This window comes from Pygocentrus nattereri, chromosome 21 (genome assembly GCF_015220715.1).
Source record: "Pygocentrus nattereri isolate fPygNat1 chromosome 21, fPygNat1.pri, whole genome shotgun sequence".
In the NCBI taxonomy this organism is placed as follows: Eukaryota; Metazoa; Chordata; class Actinopteri; order Characiformes; family Serrasalmidae; genus Pygocentrus; species Pygocentrus nattereri.
The window spans coordinates 12,919,737-12,941,087 of NC_051231.1; the positions used below are offsets into that span (position 1 = coordinate 12,919,737).

Consider the following 21,351-nt stretch of genomic DNA (forward strand, 5'->3'; position numbering starts at 1 on the left):
ATGCAGTGCTATATATATGTATATATGTATATATATATATGTGTGTGTGTGTGTGTGTGTGTGTGAAGACAGAAATGTCTCATTACTTTTGCATGTAGTAGCACACCTCATTCACAGAAGATGCTTTTGCTTTCTAGACATTCAGAAAATCTCATCAGTGCTGGCTGGAACATGTGCGCGCGCCTGTGAGCGTGCACTCGCTGCTCCCTCCAAGCCGCCGCCCTTCTTTGTCCGGAGTTTTGCTGCAGAGCACTGACGTCATCCATCCGCAGTGCGTCACGTGACCTGTATTGCTCATCAATAATGAGCACGCCTGTCTGGTGCCTTCCATCACCACCACCCCCCCCCCCACCCCACCTCAAAATATCAGATATAACTGTATTGTATTAGCAGGTCTATTTCATTATCTGTGAGGCTGAGCGAGTTTCCTTAAGAGGCCTGTAACTTTACCATTATCACAAGTGTCACACAGCAGCGCTCAAACTGTTCCACACTGTGATGATTTTGTAATAGACTCGGACACCTTTAAACAGGCTATCCTGTCTGAGCAGATTCATGAGGCTTTCTCTTCTTTTCCAGGGAGACTTCTGTGGAAATGGTCCAACCTGCTGGTTGCATAGAGCGTCGTGTATAAATGCACACCCCAGCAAAACAACCCTTTTGAGCTATGCGCTATTTAAAACGATGGTGCTTCAAGGATTCTTTAGTATAGACGACGAATTGCATAGAACCGTGCACACAGCGGTTCTTCGCATAGCGAAGTGGTTCTTCAGATTGATGATGAACGCGCTGCATATGGTTCTAGGTGTGACCTCATTCTACATAATTCCATATTGCACAGAAAGGGTCTGACTATTCTTACAAGCCATATACAGCCCATACTCCATCAGTCTGAAAAATCATTCCATCGTGCAAAGAACAGTTTAAGCATGCAAACGAGTCTATGATTGTTCATGGTTCTATATAGGGCCATTGTCTTTGCTAAAAAAAAAAAAGCTCTTGAAGAACCATCTGTAGGACTAAACAGCAATAGCAGATGAAATATGACAGAAAGGGTAGATCGGTGATTTTAAGGAGAGATTGAGAGAAATTATTAATATTTGTGCGCAGTTGGCAGAATGAATAAAGAAACCAAAACGTGCTGATTTACAATGAAATGTGAAGTCATTCTCTCCTGCTTGGCCTCGTATTCATGAGCCCAACCCCCCAAAGCACCAGCGCCTTTATAAAGCGGTGCGCCACAGTGACGGCAAGTAGTTACTACATCGACTCTTAGCCGTCGAAGAAGGTAACCTTTCCGCTACAAGAACCCTTTCCCGTCGGGCTGATAACCTCAACGTCTCAATATGGTAAGAAATATAACTTCAATAATGAAATAACTGCAAAAAGGTGCGTTTTTGTGGCGTTATTTCTTCTTTTAGACGGCTTCTTATTCGAATATTCCCGTTCCACCTTAACTGATGCAGCAGTGCGTGTGGCGCATCGGGCGCCAGAATGTAGTGCTGCACCAGTTAAGGTCGAACGGGAAAATTCGAACAAGAATATGATGAATAAGAAGGAACTTCATCCTCGTCGCGCAAGTTGCCTACACCGGTCACCAAACGATCAGTTGTAGCTTTTGAGCTCATAAAACGCAAGTTGCGCTCGTCGACCGGCTGTTTTTCAGCTGTTTATTCGTTTTTAAAGCTTTATATCATAGATGCTGCTCCTTCCTGAGCGGCCGCGCGAACGTGGCTGCTGAATTTCACACGACTCCGAAAAAATAAATCATTTCAGTTGTGGATGGTTGTTAACGCTGCTGTTTTAGAGGAGATGCTATGGCACACGAATAAACAGTACCCACGCCAGTTTCTTGTATTTTTACTGATTTAACGCCCCATCGCTTAATCGGATTTCCAGCCATTTTCTTCTCTGTGCTGTGACGTTAACCGGCTACATTCGCGGGTTTTTTCTGTGGCAGCACGCGCTTTCCGCAAAAAGCTAAAAAAATATTTTATATATTGTCAAATTAGAGACCAATCTTTTGATTGGTCACAATTTTTGTCATTTTTCGTTTACGTATTTATTTTTAATGCCTACTTCCTTTCACGGTGCGTGATGAATGGAACAAAAGAAATCGAAGAAATCGAAAATTATTATTATTATTACGAAAATTATTATTAACTATTTGCATATTACGTAGTTATTATTTTTTAATAAGGTGTGGCCTTATTTAATAATCACCATGTCACCTTAGGGACTCTGTAATTAAATTCTTTATTGCAGTAGTTGCATGTAACGTTACAGTTTTGTCTGTCTAAAACATTGCCAGTTTGTCCTGCTATGACCAAGATAGTTAGATCGCTTCGTTTTGTCTGGCTTTCTCCAGTACCTGAATAAATAAATGAGTGAGACAACGCCTTACAGTCACCTGTGGGCATCTTTCATTTGCTTAATCTGATCTGACCTAGATTTTTAAAGCAGGTGCTCAGTGTCAATAGCTAGCCGAGCTTTTAGTTTGAACGCTTAAAACACTGTAAGGATGGAGAACCCTCGCCTGTTGTAATGTAAATGTCTTTTACGGAGCCATGTCTCCCCGAGGAGCTGTAACAGAAGGTTAGTCTGTAAAGCCGATTAGCATTTGTGCCTCCCTTCCCTCCTTAGCTGGTATCGTTTTAGCACAGTGAAGAGTGGGAGTAGCGCAGGTTCCCCGCTGAGGGCAAAAATGGGGGGAAGGGGACCCTGAAGACAGATTACAGCTCTGAGCTACTTTTGATAACATTCCTCAGCCAAAATCACGGAGCGTCTCACACAAGTGTCGAATACTGATCTCATTGTTATCTTTTGAGTCTGAAGATGAAGTGCACTAGAACTATTTCGTGACTGTGTTGTGCACTACATAGGGAGCATGGCACCGTTTGAGACTAAACCTCAGTCTGACTCCAGCCAGCTGTTGCCAAGGGATTTGCAATTTGCCTGTTGCCTGGCAACGGGGAACCGTGCAAATCCCTTGGCAACAGCTGGGTGGAGTCAGAGACCAAGAATGAATCTTATATGGCTCCATGCTCCCTATGTAGTGCACTACGTAGAGAATAAATGGGAATAGTTAAATATATTTCCATTATGTGCCCCAATAAGTGCACAGTGAGCTATTTGGGATTTAGCCTGAGAGACTAGGGAGGAGAACACAGTAGGGTGTAGACCGAATTAAAGAAGGAGCAGGGGAGGGAGGAAGGTGGCGTGATTTGTCCTAACCCGCCCCTCTGCGACACAATGCTGCTAGCGTTCTTGCTCTTCTTCCAGTAGTGCCAGGGACAGATCACGGTCTTGCAAAGCCCCTCAGCACAAGTGTCTTTGTAATCTGCCCTTTCCATGCTATTAACAATAATATGTACAAACACCAATAAAAGATAAGTGAGATTTGCTCTGGTTTCTTTCAAACTGACACAAAATCAGAAGTAGTCTAGGCACAGGGAAGGGTAAACGCTACCACAGCTGTCACATTGTCTTAAATATGTCAATAGGCCCTTAAGGCAGTAAGAGGGTCCTGAGCACAGCCCCCCACTTCCCCCCAGCCAGTTATCAATGCCTGGCTAGAGTTCGCATGACTGGTCACTGCAGTTAAAAAACTGATCCAATGTGACTGTACTGAGCACTATTTAATGTAAACATTTTAATAGCAAATAAAAAATATATGTGAAATGTTGGAAACGGGATAAGCAGATGAGAGACATGAAAGTGACAACACCTCGCCCTTCCCTCTGAGTATTCAGTACATGCCTTTTTCTCTTGTAAAAATGTCAAAAGGCGTCATGGAAGATATTAATGCCTTTTTTGTGGGGTGTCTAACTGTCACGAGTTGCTTTACTGTCATTTGGTTTGCATACAGGAAGAAATGATCTTGATAAATCTTTCCTCACCCACAGTATTCAAAAGAAGGTGTGTTTATCGTGCTGGCATGAATGGCACTTTTCACTCCTAATTCATTCATTTGTCAGTCAAAATAGGTGTGGCAGGGATAGGCATGCTCAGTAATTAGTATCTATTTATTTTATGAATTATTAATTATATCTAATCCTATGGAATGTCATATCTTTGTAAATTATTTGCTATGATTCATTTTCTGGCATGATTCAATGACTGGTGCTTTTTCTTTCAACAGCGTGAGTGTATCTCCATCCACGTAGGCCAGGCTGGTGTCCAGATTGGCAATGCCTGCTGGGAGCTCTACTGCCTTGAGCATGGCATTCAGCCAGACGGACAGATGCCTAGCGACAAAACCATTGGTGGAGGTGACGACTCCTTCAACACTTTCTTCAGTGAGACAGGAGCTGGCAAGCACGTCCCCAGGGCAGTGTTTGTGGATCTGGAGCCCACTGTGATTGGTAAGCAATTGTCTGATACTGATTATCATTCATTACAATGCCTGTCAAGTTAGTGTCCTCAACTAAAACTTGCTGCTTCATCATCTTCTTCTTGTCTCTCAGACGAGGTCCGCACCGGCACTTACCGCCAGCTGTTCCACCCTGAGCAGCTCATCACTGGAAAGGAAGATGCTGCCAACAACTACGCTCGAGGTCATTACACCATCGGCAAGGAGATCATCGACCTGGTGCTTGACAGGATCCGCAAACTGGTAAGAGGTTATAATTGGGTTAAACTAACATAAAACACCAAACATGTGATTGTGTTTCTTTAATTCCATTTTCCTCTTTTCTAGGCTGACCAGTGCACCGGTCTCCAAGGCTTCCTGGTCTTCCACAGCTTTGGAGGTGGAACTGGCTCTGGTTTCACCTCCTTGCTGATGGAGCGTCTCTCTGTTGACTACGGCAAGAAGTCTAAGCTTGAGTTCTCCATCTACCCAGCTCCACAGGTGTCCACTGCTGTGGTGGAGCCCTACAACTCCATTCTGACCACCCACACCACACTGGAGCACTCAGATTGTGCTTTCATGGTCGATAACGAGGCCATCTATGACATCTGCCGTAGGAACCTCGATATTGAGCGTCCTACCTACACCAATCTTAACAGGTTGATCAGCCAGATTGTGTCCTCCATCACAGCCTCCCTCCGATTCGATGGTGCCCTGAACGTTGATCTGACTGAGTTCCAGACCAACTTGGTGCCCTACCCTCGTATCCACTTCCCTCTGGCCACATACGCCCCAGTGATTTCTGCTGAGAAAGCTTACCACGAGCAGCTCTCAGTGGCCGAGATCACCAACGCTTGCTTTGAGCCAGCAAATCAGATGGTCAAATGTGACCCACGTCATGGCAAGTACATGGCTTGCTGCTTATTGTACCGTGGTGACGTTGTACCTAAAGACGTCAACGCTGCCATCGCCACCATTAAGACCAAGCGCACCATCCAGTTTGTGGACTGGTGCCCAACTGGTTTTAAGGTTGGCATCAACTACCAGCCTCCCACTGTGGTGCCTGGTGGTGACCTAGCCAAGGTCCAGAGAGCCGTCTGCATGCTTAGCAACACCACAGCCATTGCTGAGGCTTGGGCCAGGCTTGACCACAAGTTTGACCTGATGTATGCCAAGCGTGCCTTTGTGCACTGGTATGTAGGAGAGGGTATGGAGGAGGGAGAGTTCTCAGAGGCCAGAGAGGACATGGCTGCTCTGGAGAAGGATTACGAGGAAGTTGGTGTTGACTCCATTGAGGGAGAGGGAGAGGAGGAGGGAGAGGAGTATTAAGCTGATTCATTCTCCTGAGTCAGCCACTAGTATGCTTATCACGTGTCAGGAGATCTCGGTAGTATAGAGAGCATTCTTTACAAGCACCGTCTTGCTTTCTCATATCTATGTTCAGTGTGTCTGTTGAAGTATGTTCGATGATTATGTGTTGTGTTAAAGGGATGTCAACGTTGAAGGGAATGTTTTTCCGACCTAATGTTACACTCTTGCTCTCTGCTGTGAAAGACAAAACACTCACTAATCTAAACTCCACTGTCTGTCATCTTCTGACTGTGATATGCAATAAACTATTGAGGGAAATTTACGTTTGTGTTGCCTGCTTTATCTACAGAATCTTAATATATTTGGCATTTGATTATTTGGGGGATAGTACCTTCACTAGAACATGAATTAAGATGATGTACACCAACTTTAACAGGCTGATCAGCAACGCTTGCTTGCTGAGTGTGTAACAGTAAGTACGTGTGCAGTTAATTCGTGGTTAATACATTATTGTTAACAGATTAAACTTTATCATGAAGATATTAAAGTTTCTTTAGAAAAATACTCAAAAGAACTACATGCTTAAAGGGTTCTTTGCATTATGAAATAGTTTTCCAAAAAGGTTCTATATATAACCTAGAGCACATTCTGTAAAACTTTTAAGCTGCAAAGAACCCTTCAATCATGCAACGGGCGATTCACAGGGGGATGTCGGAGTGAGGAATTGAGGCAACATCAGTTCCAGTCATTTTAAAATCACTCTTATCTAAGTACATTTGTAAATCCTTGATTAAAATAGAGTGAAATGAGTAGACAGTGAATTAATTTTAATTTTAAACTGAATTTAATAAATCCATGTGATGACTGGAGGCATTTAGATGAATTCTGGAACCAAACACGTCAACTGCTTTTTGAAAACGACATTTTTGCTGTTTTTATGATTATTCCTTTTTATTCTAATATAGAGTTTTCACTGGCCTTGTACACTTACATTGAAATAAACGGATTTACATACATCAAAGTTTGGTCAAATTACATTACATTTTTTTTCTGTGAAAATAAGTGATGGGGGGCACGGTGGCGTGGTGGGTGGCGCTGTCGCCTCACAGCGAGGAGGGCCTGGGTTCGATTTCCCAGCCGGGTAACTGGGGTCCTCTCTGTGTGGAGTTTGCATGTTGTCTGCGTGGGTTTCCTCCGGGTTCTCTGGTTTCCTCCCACAGTCCAAAGACATGCAGTCAGGCCAATTGGACATGCTAAACTGCCCCTAGGTGTGAGTGTGTGAGTGACTGTCTGTGTCTGTCTGTCTGCCCTGCGAGGGACTGGCGACCTGTCCAGGGTGTATCCTGCCTTCCGCCCGAAGACTGCTGGGATAGGCTCCAGCATCCCCCCGTGACCCTGACGGAGAAGCGGCTTAGAAAATGGATGGATGGATGGATGGATGAAAATAAGTGAACACATCCTCATCAGGGAGCCTAAATATGAAAATGTTCAGCCAATTTTAGAGCACAATTTCTACTTACTTTTGAGTTTAACATTAAAAAAAAAAAAAAAAAAAAAAAAATATATATATATATATATATATATATATATACACACACACATACACACACACACACTGTTACTAGCAGCCATTAGTTATAAAAAAGAAAAACAACTGAAATCACAAACGAAAGTGTTTTTGTTTTTTAGTTTATTTTTGATAAAACCAGCATATAATCATTATTGAAAAAAAAATCTTCCATCAAAATTCATATGCATCATGCAATAAAATAAATATAATGAATTTCACTAAACCCACCTGCAAAACTGATCAATAAGTCAGTATTAAGTTGAACCCGAAAGATTTATATTATACTATTTTTAAATTATTATTGTAGTTATTACTATTCCTTCCAGAAAAAGCAAAAAAAAAAAAATGAATCAACCAAAATACTTTTATGATAAATTCCTCTGAAAAACATTCCAGCAGAGCATTATAACACGATTTAAGAAAGCAAAATGAAGCATGTATAATCCTGAGTGCTCATAACTCCTTTGCTTTTATACCTTTAACAACTGTCTGAGCTACTGCAGTCACAGTGTTATTACATAATAACATAATGGGCTAAAAGTGAAAATCAAAATATGACAGAAGCAATATGTGGTTTTAAATATCTTCACATGGCCAGATCTATGATCTGCACTTACAAGGATAGTTAAGATCTGAGTTCTTAAAAGTTTTTTGCTTCCTAATTTTAACTGAAATTTACATTAAAATATTTTTAAAAACTCATTTTAACTGCATTTTACATTAAAAAAAAACACAAAACCCTTTAAGCACCACCAGACGAGCTGACAAGTGCCCAGGAAAATGGAGAGCCGAGAAGTGAAATGAAAAAAATCCTGTTGTTGACAGTCAACACAAGTGATCTGCTAATCCAGTTTCATAAGCTCAATATTTATACAAAACATGTAGAGCTATGATTGTAATGATGCCCCTAAATGAAAGGAATTATTTCATCTATTTATCACAGCCAAAAACTGATGATTTGTGCCCACCTGCAGCAATTACTTTTGTTCACTTACGGATTGAGTATACCAACATACTGCAAACTCAGTTGATGTAAAAATCTCTAACTTCATTTCAGAATGCCTAAACACTGGCCAAGCAAGTGGACCCATATCTAAAATGAATATAATGCCTCTTTCTTTCCTGAGTTTAGTTACAATAAATCTCTCTTTGGGTTTTCATTCCTTTCCTTCCAGAATCTCAATTCACTTTCACCTTCACTCGATGCCAAGAATTATTCAGCACACCCCTCAAGTTCCAAATAGGCAGCACCGTGTCTGGCTGAGAATTGTAGCTACTGTCAACTGCCTTACACACAAGCTCCAGCTCCTGAGCTCCTTCCGGAAATGGGATTGTTATCTCCCACAGTTTCCACGCCCAAGCTTGCCCAGGTGGGGGAGAGAGTTCAGGCTTTTGTCCTTCCTCACTGTTCTGGAATTCAGCCACATGCCACGTCTTCCCTCCGTCGACAGAGACGTCCACTCGCACCACCTCCCTTCCCCCACCGCTCCAGGCATAACCTTTCACGGTCACTTCTTCCATGTTGCTGTCCACTATCGAACCATCTGCTGGCTGTGTGATGGCCGACTGAACGGGGAGCTCCTGGATGGCCGGTGCCGATTTGTAATCCACCGTGTCCCAGTCAGTGCCAGGAGGGAAACCTTTGTAGTCGTTTTGCTGCCAGTGACTCTGACTCTCTTCCTCGCTGACAATTATCTTGCCCAGCCATTTGACATTCCGGGCTCCAACTGTTCCGGGGACGATCACACGAACAGGGTACCCGTGGTCTTTCGGGAGATCCTCCCCATTCATTTCATATGCTAGAAGGACGTCTCCTTCTTCGCTCACTGCCTTGTTCAGTGGAATAGATGCTCCGTATGACGTACCTGTCACGTCAAGGTCTAAACCTTCAAACTGCACGTGCCGAGCCTTAGCCGTCACTTCTGTGTCAAAGCCGTAGTGATACAGGACGTCCCGCAGGCGTGCGCCTGACCAAGTGGCATTGCTTATTGCTGCAACTCCCCAGTTAAGCCCTTTGACCTGTTTAGCCTTGTGCATATCAGAACGGCGGTTTCCGGCACATTGCAGAGTTGCAGTTACTGTGTGCTTGGGAAAACGAGACTTAAGTTCTTCCAAAGTCAGAGAGATGGTACCACCAAGAAGGCCCTCTATCTGCAGCCTATACTTGCTGGGATCTACTTGGGGTACGGGAAAATGGTTGCGCTTGAAGAAGAGGGCGGAGGGAGTGATGTAGTTGTCAGTGAGGAGGGCGGGAGGAGGTTCCCCGTTGAAGGGTTTTAAGCTGTTGACAATGAGAGCAGGGTGGCGAGGTGGGTCGGTGGAATACGGGTCAGTAGAATTGGCAATCTCCTGCTTCTTGCAGTCTTCTGGTCGAAGAACACCAACCTTGTACTCTGAGAGAATTTCTAGAACGTGGTCTTGACCATGAATGGCATACAGTGCCCAAAAGGGTTCTAGAGCGCCACCTGCGGCTAGCAGGATTTTGTCACCTCCAGGATGTTTTGCTACAAAGTCAGTGATATCATAAACGCTTCCCTTGTAGGTGACCCATACGCCCTGGTCCAGGGAGGAATGTTTCGTAACCTCTTCTTGGGAATAAACAGGTAGGGAGGATGTATGAGTAACCGAGGCAGCTGCTTGCTCAGCCTAGAGTCCAGAAAGAAAAGACAAATTGAAAAATAATCTGGCGACAACTTTGACAGAAGGTACACACGGCTCATTAGATTTCTTTCTCATTAGTTTTGAGGTTACTGCAGTGCAGTAACATGCCAAGTAGGAAGTTCTTCTCATTAACATACACACATATTTCACAAGCTTATCACTTTGTGTCTCAATAAATAAAAGATTGCTTTCCTACATGCAGCATGTAGGAAATAGGAATTCTGGAAGTCACATTTTTATTCATTACTCCAACAGCTTAAATGCCTCCCTCTCTTCTAAAGATTTACCGATGCTAACTCTAACCTAACTCTCATCTAACCTAACTCATGTGTAAGTCCTCATATTTAAACAATTATATTTTTAAAAATATTTTATGTTGGTAAAATCTGCTCAGCATCACAAGTAAAACACACTGAGCGTGACTAGATGGCATTTACTTGTTGGATTTATTAGACTTATTTACTATGTACTACTGTATAATTAGTAAGTGAGAAGCATGTGTAACAACTTAAGCAAATGTTAAATACCTTTACTGTGCAAAACAGTTAAAAGCAGAACAGTCTACAGATAAACCTGTGGTGTTTACACTCAGCAGCTTCTCTGGCTCAAAAATGGGAGTTGAATATTATTTCATGTCCAAATTTCTGGTCGTTTGTCTCATACGTGCACCTTCTTCCCTTGTGCTACATCTCTGGGCGTCAGTTCAGTAAATATCAACGTCATTCAGACTGTCAGTATCAGTGTCTTTCAGTGTTTTTCTGGCTTGGTTAAAGCAACAGCCCACAAGACCCTGCTGCCGAGTGATACAGCTGACTGACAGAGGTGCACCATAGACGGGGCTAGTGCACGCACAGGCCTGGCTAAAGGCCAGCTGTGCTAAAGGCCAAATTGAGGCTCAAGGAGTACATCTGCTCTCTCAATAACATTAACTCACTCTGTAAGTGACCACACAGCGTCTGTTGAGTAATTATTGAAAGAAGCAGCTAAGCCGATTAGGTAAGTGGTTCCATTAGAGTGTTCTTCACACCAAAAACCACTGCCATAAGCCTCTCTTCCACTATATAAAGGTAATACCAATACAACGTCACCCATAAATGCTAGCAATTTGTGAAAAGCATACCTGAGTTAACAATGTTCTTAGCTAAAGTTTTTACAACATATAAACGGTGTCAACGACAACTAACATTTCCGTAACCTGCAGCATCACACGTGTGGTCATCAGGAATATGCTTATCACACAATCAACAGTTGGCATGAGGTTTGAATCAGGAGCCAGCTCAAGACAACATTATGGAGAGAGGTGTTGGAATTACATAGCACTAAAGGTCAAACCAGGAGCTCTGCTTGGCAGACACAAATGATTAACTGGTGCTAGAACGTGATGTCTTGTGACGCTGTTTGTCTCTGTCAGCAATGGGTGCATGTTAAAGTAAGGGCTTCTGGGTCGATGCCTGTGACTGTGGTATGATTGTGCTAAATTCTCTAATTATACAACAGTTAGTTCTGGCCACGCAAGCTGGTTGAGAGGCGTTCTAACCATGCTGATATTTTGCCATAACATCATGTTTTTTTTCACACTGTATCCCTCCACTAAGATGCCGTTGCTAAGCAACGACTTTGACAGCTGTAGGAGAGGCTCAAGCCATTTGAATGGTTTTACTTCTTACTTTGCGCACCGAAAATAGATACTTTTAAGATCACATGTGACCCACAGCCGATTTGGTTGGACTCTGATGATGAGACTACACTACATTCCCAAACTGTCATTACCACTGAGCAAGCTTTTCTGCCGGCAGCTGTAACAGAGGAACAGCTAAAAAACCTGGAATCAGCCAGAAATGAACCAAATACCATTCGCCAAATGTGCAGTCTCATCTTCAGAGTCTGTCCAAATCGGACTGAGCCATAAAACTGCCGCAATAAAAACCAAAATTCTGACGTAGCAACGAGGTGCTTGTTAAGGACCTATAATTTGGCAGAAGAAACTGCTAACATTAAAAGATATTAAATGCCCTGTTCACTGCCCACTGTATTTATTTCTTACTTTATTTATTTAAATATTGCATAAAAAAAATAGAACACTCTGTGGTTGTGTTGTCGCGTGATGATCTATAGAACTCGCCTTCAACTGCGACCAAATCACAGCCTTGAAGTTATTTCACGATAACACACTCCCTCTTGTGTGGGAGTGCATACAGTGTATCCTTTCCAGAAACTGTATTCATAATGTTTCACCTTATTGTGATGAAGTCCATAGGCCAGCACAGCTCCAGTCCCAGCCACTAGCCCTGTCAACACATATCTGAACCTTGGCCCCCTCGAGCTGTAGTAGTTGTGACCCTGATGGCTGCTGCCACTCCCCCAGCGAAGAGAGAGAAGTCCTGAACATGCAGATGCCAGGGGGATGTTGTTCTTCAGCTGCTGAGCACTGTGAGAAACATACATGCTTTATAGTAGGACAAACTGGCACTGGCTCCCACAAAAGGAATCTTTCCACAGCTTCCCACTCAATCACAGACGTTATCACAGCATTTTTATTCAATTCAAATATCCTCAGGTCTAGGACTGAATTTGCAGAGTTGCTAATATGTTGCATGTGAAGTTCATAGAAGCATCCAGGGAAGCTGATTACTCAAGATCCAAGTAACTGAGTAACAAAGCAACAACATAGAAAAATGATTAACCTTCAGATGATTTATTGTGGAACTATACCAGCTGCAAAGGTGTTCATAAAAATGAATAGTTTTAAAGCATTACAGCTTACCAGATAACAGCGTGACACACCAACATACCTGTGAGAGCTGGGAAGGAGAACACGAGTGAGTACTTGGCAGTGTCGTAAGTGCTGCATTGCACTGTCAATCTCTAAAAAGAAAAAATGAAAACAGAAGTCAAGTCACTGACTTTGGTTAGGCTGCATTCCACCAACAAATTTCAGAAGCAACCAGCTACAGTGGTGATGACCCTGCTCTGCTCAGTGCAATGATGTACTGTTCTGTCACATACAATCCACATATTTAGGGTCTCTGAAAAAACGAGTCTGACAAAGTGGTTCAGATTGCCCCAGCACAGCCTGAGAAGTTCACATGAGCTTCATATGCAGGTACTGCGCCAACACCTCAAAGAGATGCGCTTTCCAGTGAGCACGCAGAGCGAGACATAGGTACCGAAAAAGAAGTGTGACTTTTTTGTGGTCCTTGATAACTGTGGACTATTCATGAAATCAATTCCACTACACTGCAAGTTCTGTGCAGGTAGATTTCTCGTTCATCAAGGTACAAACAATGTAAATGTTCCCTCAAAGGTACAATAGTGGTTTTAAGGTCTAATTCTGTACCTTAAATACGTTTTTCCCAGTGAACAGTACACCTTTTAACATCCTAATCTTTTAAAACTTAAAACAATAAAATAAAAAGTCTGGAGACGAGATGGGTGTGTGGAGTCACTATTACTTAGAAAATGTAATTTCAGTGGATTATGGTACAGTTATGTTCCCTGACTAAAGATTAAGATTAAGTGACCCTTATTAGTCCCACAACGGGGAAATTTCACCTCCGCATTTAACCCATCTGTGAAGTGAAACACCACATACACACTAGTGAGCACACACACACTAGGGGGCAGTGAGCACACTTGCCCAGAGCGGTGGGCAGCCCAATCCGCAGCGCCCGGGGAGCAGTTGGGGGTTAGGTGTCTTGCTCAAGGACACCTCAGTCGTGTGCTGTCGGCTCTGGGGATCGAACCGGCGACCTTCCGGTCACGAGGCTGGATCCCTAACCTCCAGCCCACGACTGCCCACAAGGTACTGAGATGGAGCCCTGAGGGTCCCACAGTTTAGTACCTTTATTTCTGAGAGTGTACAATAATAGTAATAATACTAAATCGATAATAATACAAAAAATCGATTCTTAGATGCATCGTGATGCGGATGCGAACGATTCTGAATCGATTCAGAAATGTCAAAAATCAATTTTCTAAATTTTATTTATAACGTAATGCTGACGGAATGTAAAAAAAGGAGGAATTTGGAAGTGGGTAAGTGCAGCGCCCCGACAGTGTGTGGCGGCGCATAACAAAAACAACTAGATGAGCGAGAAATCTGAACGGCACACTGCATTAAAGCCAGGTTCAACCAGGAGTCACAACAAATGTTAACAAGAGCCATTTTGTCCTTTCAGCAAAAATCAAACCATCTTAGGAGCCGCAACATTTAATGCCCAGTATGTCTCAGTGTGTGCTGATGTGCTACTACAGGCTAAAAACTATGAATGACAACACAGACTTAAGTTACTTTGCTCTGCTTTAAGCTTTAGCTCAGCTATAGCCGCTTTCCTCCCGTCTCCGCCAGAAGACTTTTCCTCAGAAGTAGAGCAGCTTATTGTAAAATGTCTCTCATCGTTCGGCAGTTTTACGAGGCTGAAGTCGCTTCTTGTTCGAATTTTTCTGTTCCACCTTAAATTCTGACTGAGGCACCGAATGTAAATGCGGCACCATTTAAGGTTGAATGGGAAAATTCGAAAGAGAAACAACTTCTGCTTCACATCTTTTTAGTGTTTGACAGTCTCTCGTTGCAGATTTAACGTTCCAGGAAACCAACTAAGGTGCTTATAAATGCGAATAAGCCTTTTTGTAGCTACTAGCCAGGAGAGACTGTGTTGCTAAGTGACCTGCAGTCTTGTTGAGAAACGGCTTTCGCGCTGTGTTGCTCACGACCCGTCTCAGATATTTTACTGACACAGAGACCCCTGACTCTCTACAACACGAAGAAATCCGGAGTTCTAAAATCACTAAAGAAAACGGGCAGGACGGCTGTAACACGTCCTGCGTGGACGTCCATTATCACTGGATCTTATTTCACAGTAACAGCGCATTTTATCTCAGATGAGTGGCAGCAGCGTCTCATGAGCTCCAAACAAAAGCAGTGAATGAGAGACTAGCAGTTCACTAACCACATCACTTCCATTTGTTTTATCAATAAAAGATATTGGAAGTAAATTCATTATAGATCATTACAAATACTTTGCTTTAAAAGTACCAAGTCATCACAGTGAGAAAAAAAAAAAAAAAAAAGAGATCCTGTATAGAAAAAAAGATGCATCGATAATCGTTTTATAATTGCATCGCAGCCCTCTGAATCTTAATCGAATTGTGAGGTGGCAAGAGATTCCCACCCCTCATACTAAACCTACAACATGATTTTTATTCAATATTTCACATAATGCACTGACTTACAATAATATTATTATTAATGAGAAGTTCAATTTATTTGGTGTCTTTCTCGTTACAAAGGTAGGCTTAAACAAAGCCATCAGTGGGCAGAACAATGAAAGTGCTGAGAAAAAAATTCAGGACTTAAGCTTTAATGGAGGAAAGTGATTGACAATCACAAAGAGATCATGGTAATGTGTTACATAGTTTGGGGGCCATGATGACAAAAGATCTGCCTCCAATAGTGACCAGTCTAACTTTTGGGCCAGCTACACAACCTGTGTCAGAAAATAATCCAGCTAAACAGGCCTAACTACGCTCACTGTGGAATAAAACATGTAGCCAGTGCTCTTTTAGCAATGAAGACATCCACAATATGCTCAGAAAACCATATTGTGGCAGTATTGAGCACAACAAAAATAAAATACCTTCATACTGCCCATCCCTACCCACTGCTGAGTGCAGACTGGGCAGGACAGAATTGTGGAAAAGATCCATATCATTCTTTTCCTAAGTTCTCCTTGTCAGAAGGATATTGATTCTGATGTGTACAGTTGGCAACAGTAGCACCAACTGCCATAAAGGAATGAATTTTTATGTGTTAAAACACTTTTATGTGTAAATTTAAGGAAAATACTATAAATGACACTTAAACATTCAATGAAACATAAGTACATAATACACATTCTGCATAAATCCACTGATTACTATCAATATCTATTATATATTTAAGTATTATTTTATCCTCCTCCGTTTTCTCTCAGAACGGGCAGTTCTCCAACCTACCAGCTCTGTTTATAATGATTAGCAATGGAAGCTATATCATATATTCTTAGTAACATACTCCCCTCACATGTCTACTGCTTGAGTATTTAACAGCCATTTCCCAAAAGAGGTTTTTCCAAATAATGTGAGAGATTTAATTAACATGTAATATGTTCTATATATCTCTGGAACTTCAGTTCAGTTCATATCTACAGTGACATGCTTTAAATGTCTTCACCCAGTCACAGTAAAACTATGACTTCCAAAATAAAGAATATATCACCTGAAAATTACAAATATATCTCTGAATAAATATCACAGAAAGCGAATACACACTGCTGCTAGTTTGGCACTAGCATAACAAACCAGGGTGCTAACTAAATATGGGCTCTACTCTAATTAAAAACCCACTTACAGTGGAACGTGTGCGGCTTTTTCATTAAACATTGTGTTTGTAATTATATGACTGGTTCTCATTGTAAAGGAAATGTAAAAAGAAAAATAAATAAACACTTTAATCATAACTAAAGGGTTATCGATGGGCGGCACAATGGCGTGGTGGGTAGCGCTGACGCCTCACAACAAGGAGGGCCTAGGTTCGATTCCTCGGCCGGGTGATCAGGGTCCTCTCTGTGTGGAGTTTGCATGTTCTCCCCGTGTCTGCGTGGGTTTCCTCTGGGTTCTCTGGTTTCCTCCCACAGTCCAAAGACATGCAGTCAGGCCAATTGGACGTGCTAAATTGCCCCTAGGTGTGAGTGATGGACTGCGACCTGTCCAGGGTGTATCCTGCCTTCTGCCCCAAGACTGCTGGGATAGGCTCCAGCACCCTGACGGGCCGCGACCCTGACGGAGAAGCGGCTTAGAAAATGGATGGATGGATGGATGGATGGATGGGTTAAAACTCATTCAGAGCGGTTTAGTAAAAAAATGCTCTGTTCTAGAGAAACTGACAGAACCAGAATAGTTCACCATTGTGGTGATAGGAACCAGACATTCACTGCTAAAGGCCCCCCTTACATAAAGTTGTTACATGGTTATATATGTGCTCATGTCTGACACATTGTTTTATGAAAGCCCTGACAGAATAAGGATAGTGGGTCCACTGGCATTTTGCTCTGCGTTTTCTGGGTGGCCCACTGGTGTTTAAGCAGAGTATTAGACAAAATTCCACTTATCATTGCTCATTTTCCACTCACAGCCCACTTTACTTGAATTTATTTTCTTTAGTTACACTTTGTGATTTAGCTTAGAAAATCATTTTTAACCTGCAGAGCGGGTGTTTTTCACAAAGTCATTTTATTTTAGGTTAGTAATTATTTTTTTCTCTCTCAGTTATTTGTAATATTTGTTAATTTTCTAAAACAAAAGCCTCTGTGCATTTGAAATTAGTCTGAGAAGATTACAACTGGACAGAGCTTGTATGCAGGACAATAATCTGGGTGGTTCAAGGGTGGACCAGAAGTGGCAAACAGTCAGCTGGATGCCAACCTTATCAAACCAGCAGCCTGATATATGCTCTGGGAGTGTTGTGATAAAGTTTGTGCAAAATGTATTTTAATCCATTCATGGTGGAGGGATACATGCAGGGTGATGTGAGGCAAAAGATTTATCACTATTTCACATCATCAACATTCCATACAAAAACTCAGAAGCCACGTGTAGGTTCAGTGATGGTTTTGGATTATAAATAAAATGGCTTTATTTCTTCTGTAGTTATGGTGACCCCTGGTTCCTATCACCATCACTGTAAAGAAATCTGAGACATTTCACACCAAACCACTCTGAAATACTCTATTTACATCACAACCACTGAACTGTTCAGAAACTTTAAAACAATGGTGGAATTCCCCTTTAACTCCCTAGGCTTAATGTTTCATGACTTTTTTCTGTGTTCATGGGAATCATGATCATCGTGTGCCTTTTTCTTAAGAAATCCTAAGATCCTGAGGCAGATTAAACACACAGGAAGATGAACAGGCTTCCAGAGGAATAGAAGAATTATCCACACTTCTTACCAACAACGCAGAAAATGTCACGTGAGCTACAGTGTACAGAAATGCCCATAAACCCAATTGAACTGCAGTGCAGTTGAACCCATTCAAACCCCTTTCAAAAAGAGCTGCCACACAAAATTATACAGCACAAAAGTGTGCCTTATCGCTGTCAACATGTGGACCACTCTGCTGCTGCCCATAACCCCTCCCCTGAATAGTTTCAGCCCTGGTGGGCCAATCCTGTTGTGGCTCTGGGAGGTAGGGTTGCTTACAAAATCACCATGAGTCTCGGCACACTGAAAGTGGGCTGTGAGCCCACTCGGCTGAGAAAAACAGCATCTCAGCTTCCAGAACCATCCGACCAGACAAATCAAAATGAAGTACATGATTACATAAAGGCGTAAAGAGCAATGAAAACTTGTGGCTTTTCTAAGAGAAAAAGGGTCAAACTCATTTTATGACGAAGCTTCATAAGCACTTTGTGCCCAGGGTGATAAATAAGTCTGACTCTCTCAGAACAGATTATTAAAAACAACACACTGTGTCCTGGAGCACAAATTTAACCTAAGAACAACACATTTTGGGCGACATTTTAAAGAAACTACCTGAAAAAGATAAAAAATATGACAAAAATGTGTTCAAAAACAAACAAGGCAAAAAGCAATGAGCATAGAAATCCATAAATAAATCAGTAGATTCTGTTTTCCTACCTCTACTCTTTCGTAAACACCGATTCCAAGAGATGTTTTTCACGGAAATGTCATTTCTCACTTTACTTCCATTCCATTACCATTCCTACAAAAGCTGTAAGTGCAGAGCACAACACTGTGTTCCAGGACAGAATGACTAGTCCCGGGGTGAGCTGACCATACTTGGTGAGCTGTTGCTCAACGCAAAAAGGTTTTGAACCAATAGCATTTGCTCCAGGAGTACAACACCAGCTGAATTAGCCTATGTCAACAGAGGGAGTTCAAACATCTCTTTTTGCAAAAGAGGAAGCATGTGTGTCAGTGTCACCTGGCTGCCAGGGCTTAAAAGTATGCACTCGTCTAGTTTAGTCTGGCTTAGTTTATTATAGTTCTTTTGCCAGGGACCAAGCAGAAAATACATTAATCTCAAAAGGGAAGAGATGCATTACATTTAATTTCCATCTGCATGTGACTAATACTAAAAACACAAAATATAATATAAAATAAAGTGAGCAGTATGACAATATTTCATCATTACTGAGAAAAACTATGACAAAATCTGCTTTTATGAGCACATCCTGGATATCATCAGTGCTTAAAGAACAAGGGCAGCGCAGCCTGTAAAACAGTTTGTAAAAATCACTGCGGTTGAAGGTTATTCATCATTAGAATTACTAGTAGTAACAGTAGCATCATTATGAGTATTATGATTATAGTATTTTTATGTGACACTACAGTTTCTACAGAAGAAACTAAATATGAATCAGTATTATGATGATCCTGTTGCCAGATTGCCCACCCCAACACAAAATGAGATAAACAAAACACAACAAAACTCCCAATATAAATTTTATATACACCCCAAACCAAGCCGAATGTATTCCAGCCCCTCACCAAGCATAGTCCATACAATTTACACAACTGATATGAACAGCACAAATAACTCATTGCAAACACGGCTGTTTTTGTTGTTGTTTCACAAGACAAAAGTCTTAAAAGTCCACACGAGGTTTTAAAATCAGTAGTCACTGTTTAACAGCTCTGAATAAAAAAAGGAACAACCTGCAACGTTTCAAAGAAATATATCTGTTTTTTTCTCTGACAGGCCAGTACAAGCATTCGACCGGTTCAGTCTCAATATTTGGTTTAGCTGCACACTTGGTTCTTCAAGGGTTCCTCAGTAAAGGCAATTGGTTTATTTAGAAGCATGACTTCTATATAGAACCATTGGCATGCTTAAAAGGGTCTTTGCATGGTGAAATGGATCCTAAGATAGTGTTGTTTAAGGTTCTGTCCCAAACCTTTTTTGAAAATGATTCTAGATAGATAGATAGATAGATAGATAGATAGATAGATAAGGCTTTATTGTCATTCGCATCCCATGTGGTACATGAGGTGGGCGAAACATTGTACTCACGGTCCAGCTAACTCCCAAAAGTAACAAATAAATAAAAGGTGCAAATAACAGCAGCAAAAATAGCACAAAAAAGGTGACACTGTCGCATTAGCAGAACCCTTTTTGGGTGCTAAACAGAACCATTTTCAAAAGGTTCTATAAAGAACCATATACAGCTTCTTCAAAATGGTTCTATACTGCAGCAGAAAGGGTTATGCTATTATTACAAGCCTGACATTGTAACAGTAACAGAAATGGTTCGACACAGAACCAGTCAACACACTCTCCGTCAGTCTGAAGCTGTTCACATGCAAAGAAACATTTAAACATGAAGTGGTTCTTTATACAACTCACGAGCCACTGCCTTTACTGAAAAAGCCTCGAAGGACCATCTTTTTAAGTGCGTAAGCCGCAGTATGGCAGTCAGAGAGGAGCCGGTGGAGAGACAACGATGAAAACAGAGCCGACATGGCAGCGTCATGAGGTTTAACACGAGAGAGAGAGAGAGAGAGAGAGAGAGAGAGAGAGAGAGAGAGAGAGAGAGAGAGAGAGAGAGAGAGAGAGAGAGAGAGAGAGAGAGAGAGAGAGAGAGAGAGAGAGAGAATGAGGTTTAACGAGAGAGAGAGAGAGAATGAGGTTTAACAAGAGAGAGAATGCGGTTTAACGAAAGAGAAAGAGAGAGAGAGAGAGAGAACGCGGTTTAACGAGAGAGAGTGTGTGTGTGTGCGTGAGAGAGAGGGAGAGAGAGAGAGAGAGTGAGAGAGAGATTTAACGAGAGAGAGTGTGTGAGAGAGAGGAGAGAGAGAGAGAGAGAGAGAGAGAGAAGAATGCGTGCTGGTGTGAACCAGCAGCGCTTTGACTCTACCCCGCTAAACTAAACCGGCTTCTCCGTCACGCAGAGCACCGCGTTAAATCGCACCGTAAGCGGTATCGTTACTCACTCCGCGCCGTAGATGCAGTCCGGGCTCCGCTGAGCTGCACGCGGCTTCACTCTCCACACTGACTGACTGAACCGGCGAGCCGTTCTGACGTCAGCGTCATATTTTTTTTTTTGGGGTTTCTATGACAACGGTGACACCGCCTAATATGTCCAAGTCATGTAAACAAACCAATAATAAAATTTAAAAAAAAAGTTTTTCCTTATCAAAGTTTATTTGCTGAAATTAGGCTGTTTAAGAGAAGAAATAATACATAAAATGCGGCTTGTGGAAAAGTTGTCACACTTTAACTTGGATTTTATGTTTTATTTTTTCTCTACATTTTCCCCACTATGTTAAACAGACATTGTGCGCGAAAATTTGTAGGAAAAACGCCATATTTACGCAGGTATTTCTCTCACGCCATCTATACATATATGAATGTTTTACATCATATATTGTTAAATATATATTTACGTACATGTCTTA

The 21,351-nt window shown here is 41.9% G+C and overlaps 2 protein-coding genes across 4 annotated transcripts; one reads left to right on the plus strand and one right to left on the minus strand.

Moving 5' to 3' along the window:
• Positions 1 to 1,196: 1,196 nt before the first annotated feature.
• On the plus strand, positions 1,197 to 5,984 carry LOC108431526 (tubulin alpha-1B chain). Its single transcript, XM_017704740.2, has 4 exons — positions 1,197 to 1,349; positions 4,142 to 4,364; positions 4,467 to 4,615; positions 4,700 to 5,984. The coding sequence occupies exons 1-4, from the start codon at positions 1,347 to 1,349 to the stop codon at positions 5,678 to 5,680; spliced, it is 1,356 nt and encodes a 451-aa protein (XP_017560229.1). The 5' UTR covers positions 1,197 to 1,346; the 3' UTR covers positions 5,681 to 5,984.
• Positions 5,985 to 7,335: 1,351 nt separating this feature from the next.
• Positions 7,336 to 20,989, minus strand: suox (sulfite oxidase). 3 transcript variants are annotated; one of them, XM_017704738.2, is made up of 4 exons: positions 20,887 to 20,989; positions 12,686 to 12,758; positions 12,129 to 12,321; positions 7,336 to 9,878 (listed from the first exon to the last, which is right to left on the minus strand). In XM_017704738.2, the coding sequence occupies exons 2-4, from the start codon at positions 12,742 to 12,744 to the stop codon at positions 8,412 to 8,414; spliced, it is 1,719 nt and encodes a 572-aa protein (XP_017560227.1). In that variant the 5' UTR covers positions 12,745 to 12,758; positions 20,887 to 20,989; the 3' UTR covers positions 7,336 to 8,411. The 3 variants fall into 3 exon arrangements, with proteins under 3 accessions (XP_017560227.1, XP_037388267.1, XP_017560226.1); XM_037532370.1 differs by lacking the exon at positions 20,887 to 20,989 and adding an exon at positions 20,300 to 20,457; XM_017704737.2 differs by lacking the exon at positions 20,887 to 20,989 and adding an exon at positions 18,571 to 19,927.
• Positions 20,990 to 21,351: the final 362 nt, after the last annotated feature.

Coding starts and splice junctions, on each gene's coding strand:
- LOC108431526 (XM_017704740.2), top strand. Junction 4,365..4,466: donor TCTGGAGCCCACTGTGATTG/GTAAGCAATTGT, acceptor CTTGTCTCTCAG/ACGAGGTCCGCACCGGCACT. Junction 4,616..4,699: donor TTGACAGGATCCGCAAACTG/GTAAGAGGTTAT, acceptor CCTCTTTTCTAG/GCTGACCAGTGCACCGGTCT.
- suox (XM_037532370.1), bottom strand. CDS start 20,426: ATGACGCTGCCATGTCGGCTCTGTTTTCATCGTTGTCTCTCCACCGGC. Junction 12,759..20,299: donor TTCAGTAAAGGCAGTGGCTC/GTGAGTTGTATA, acceptor TTTTCTTTTTAG/AGATTGACAGTGCAATGCAG. Junction 9,879..12,128: donor ATGGACTTCATCACAATAAG/GTGAAACATTAT, acceptor TCTGGACTCTAG/GCTGAGCAAGCAGCTGCCTC.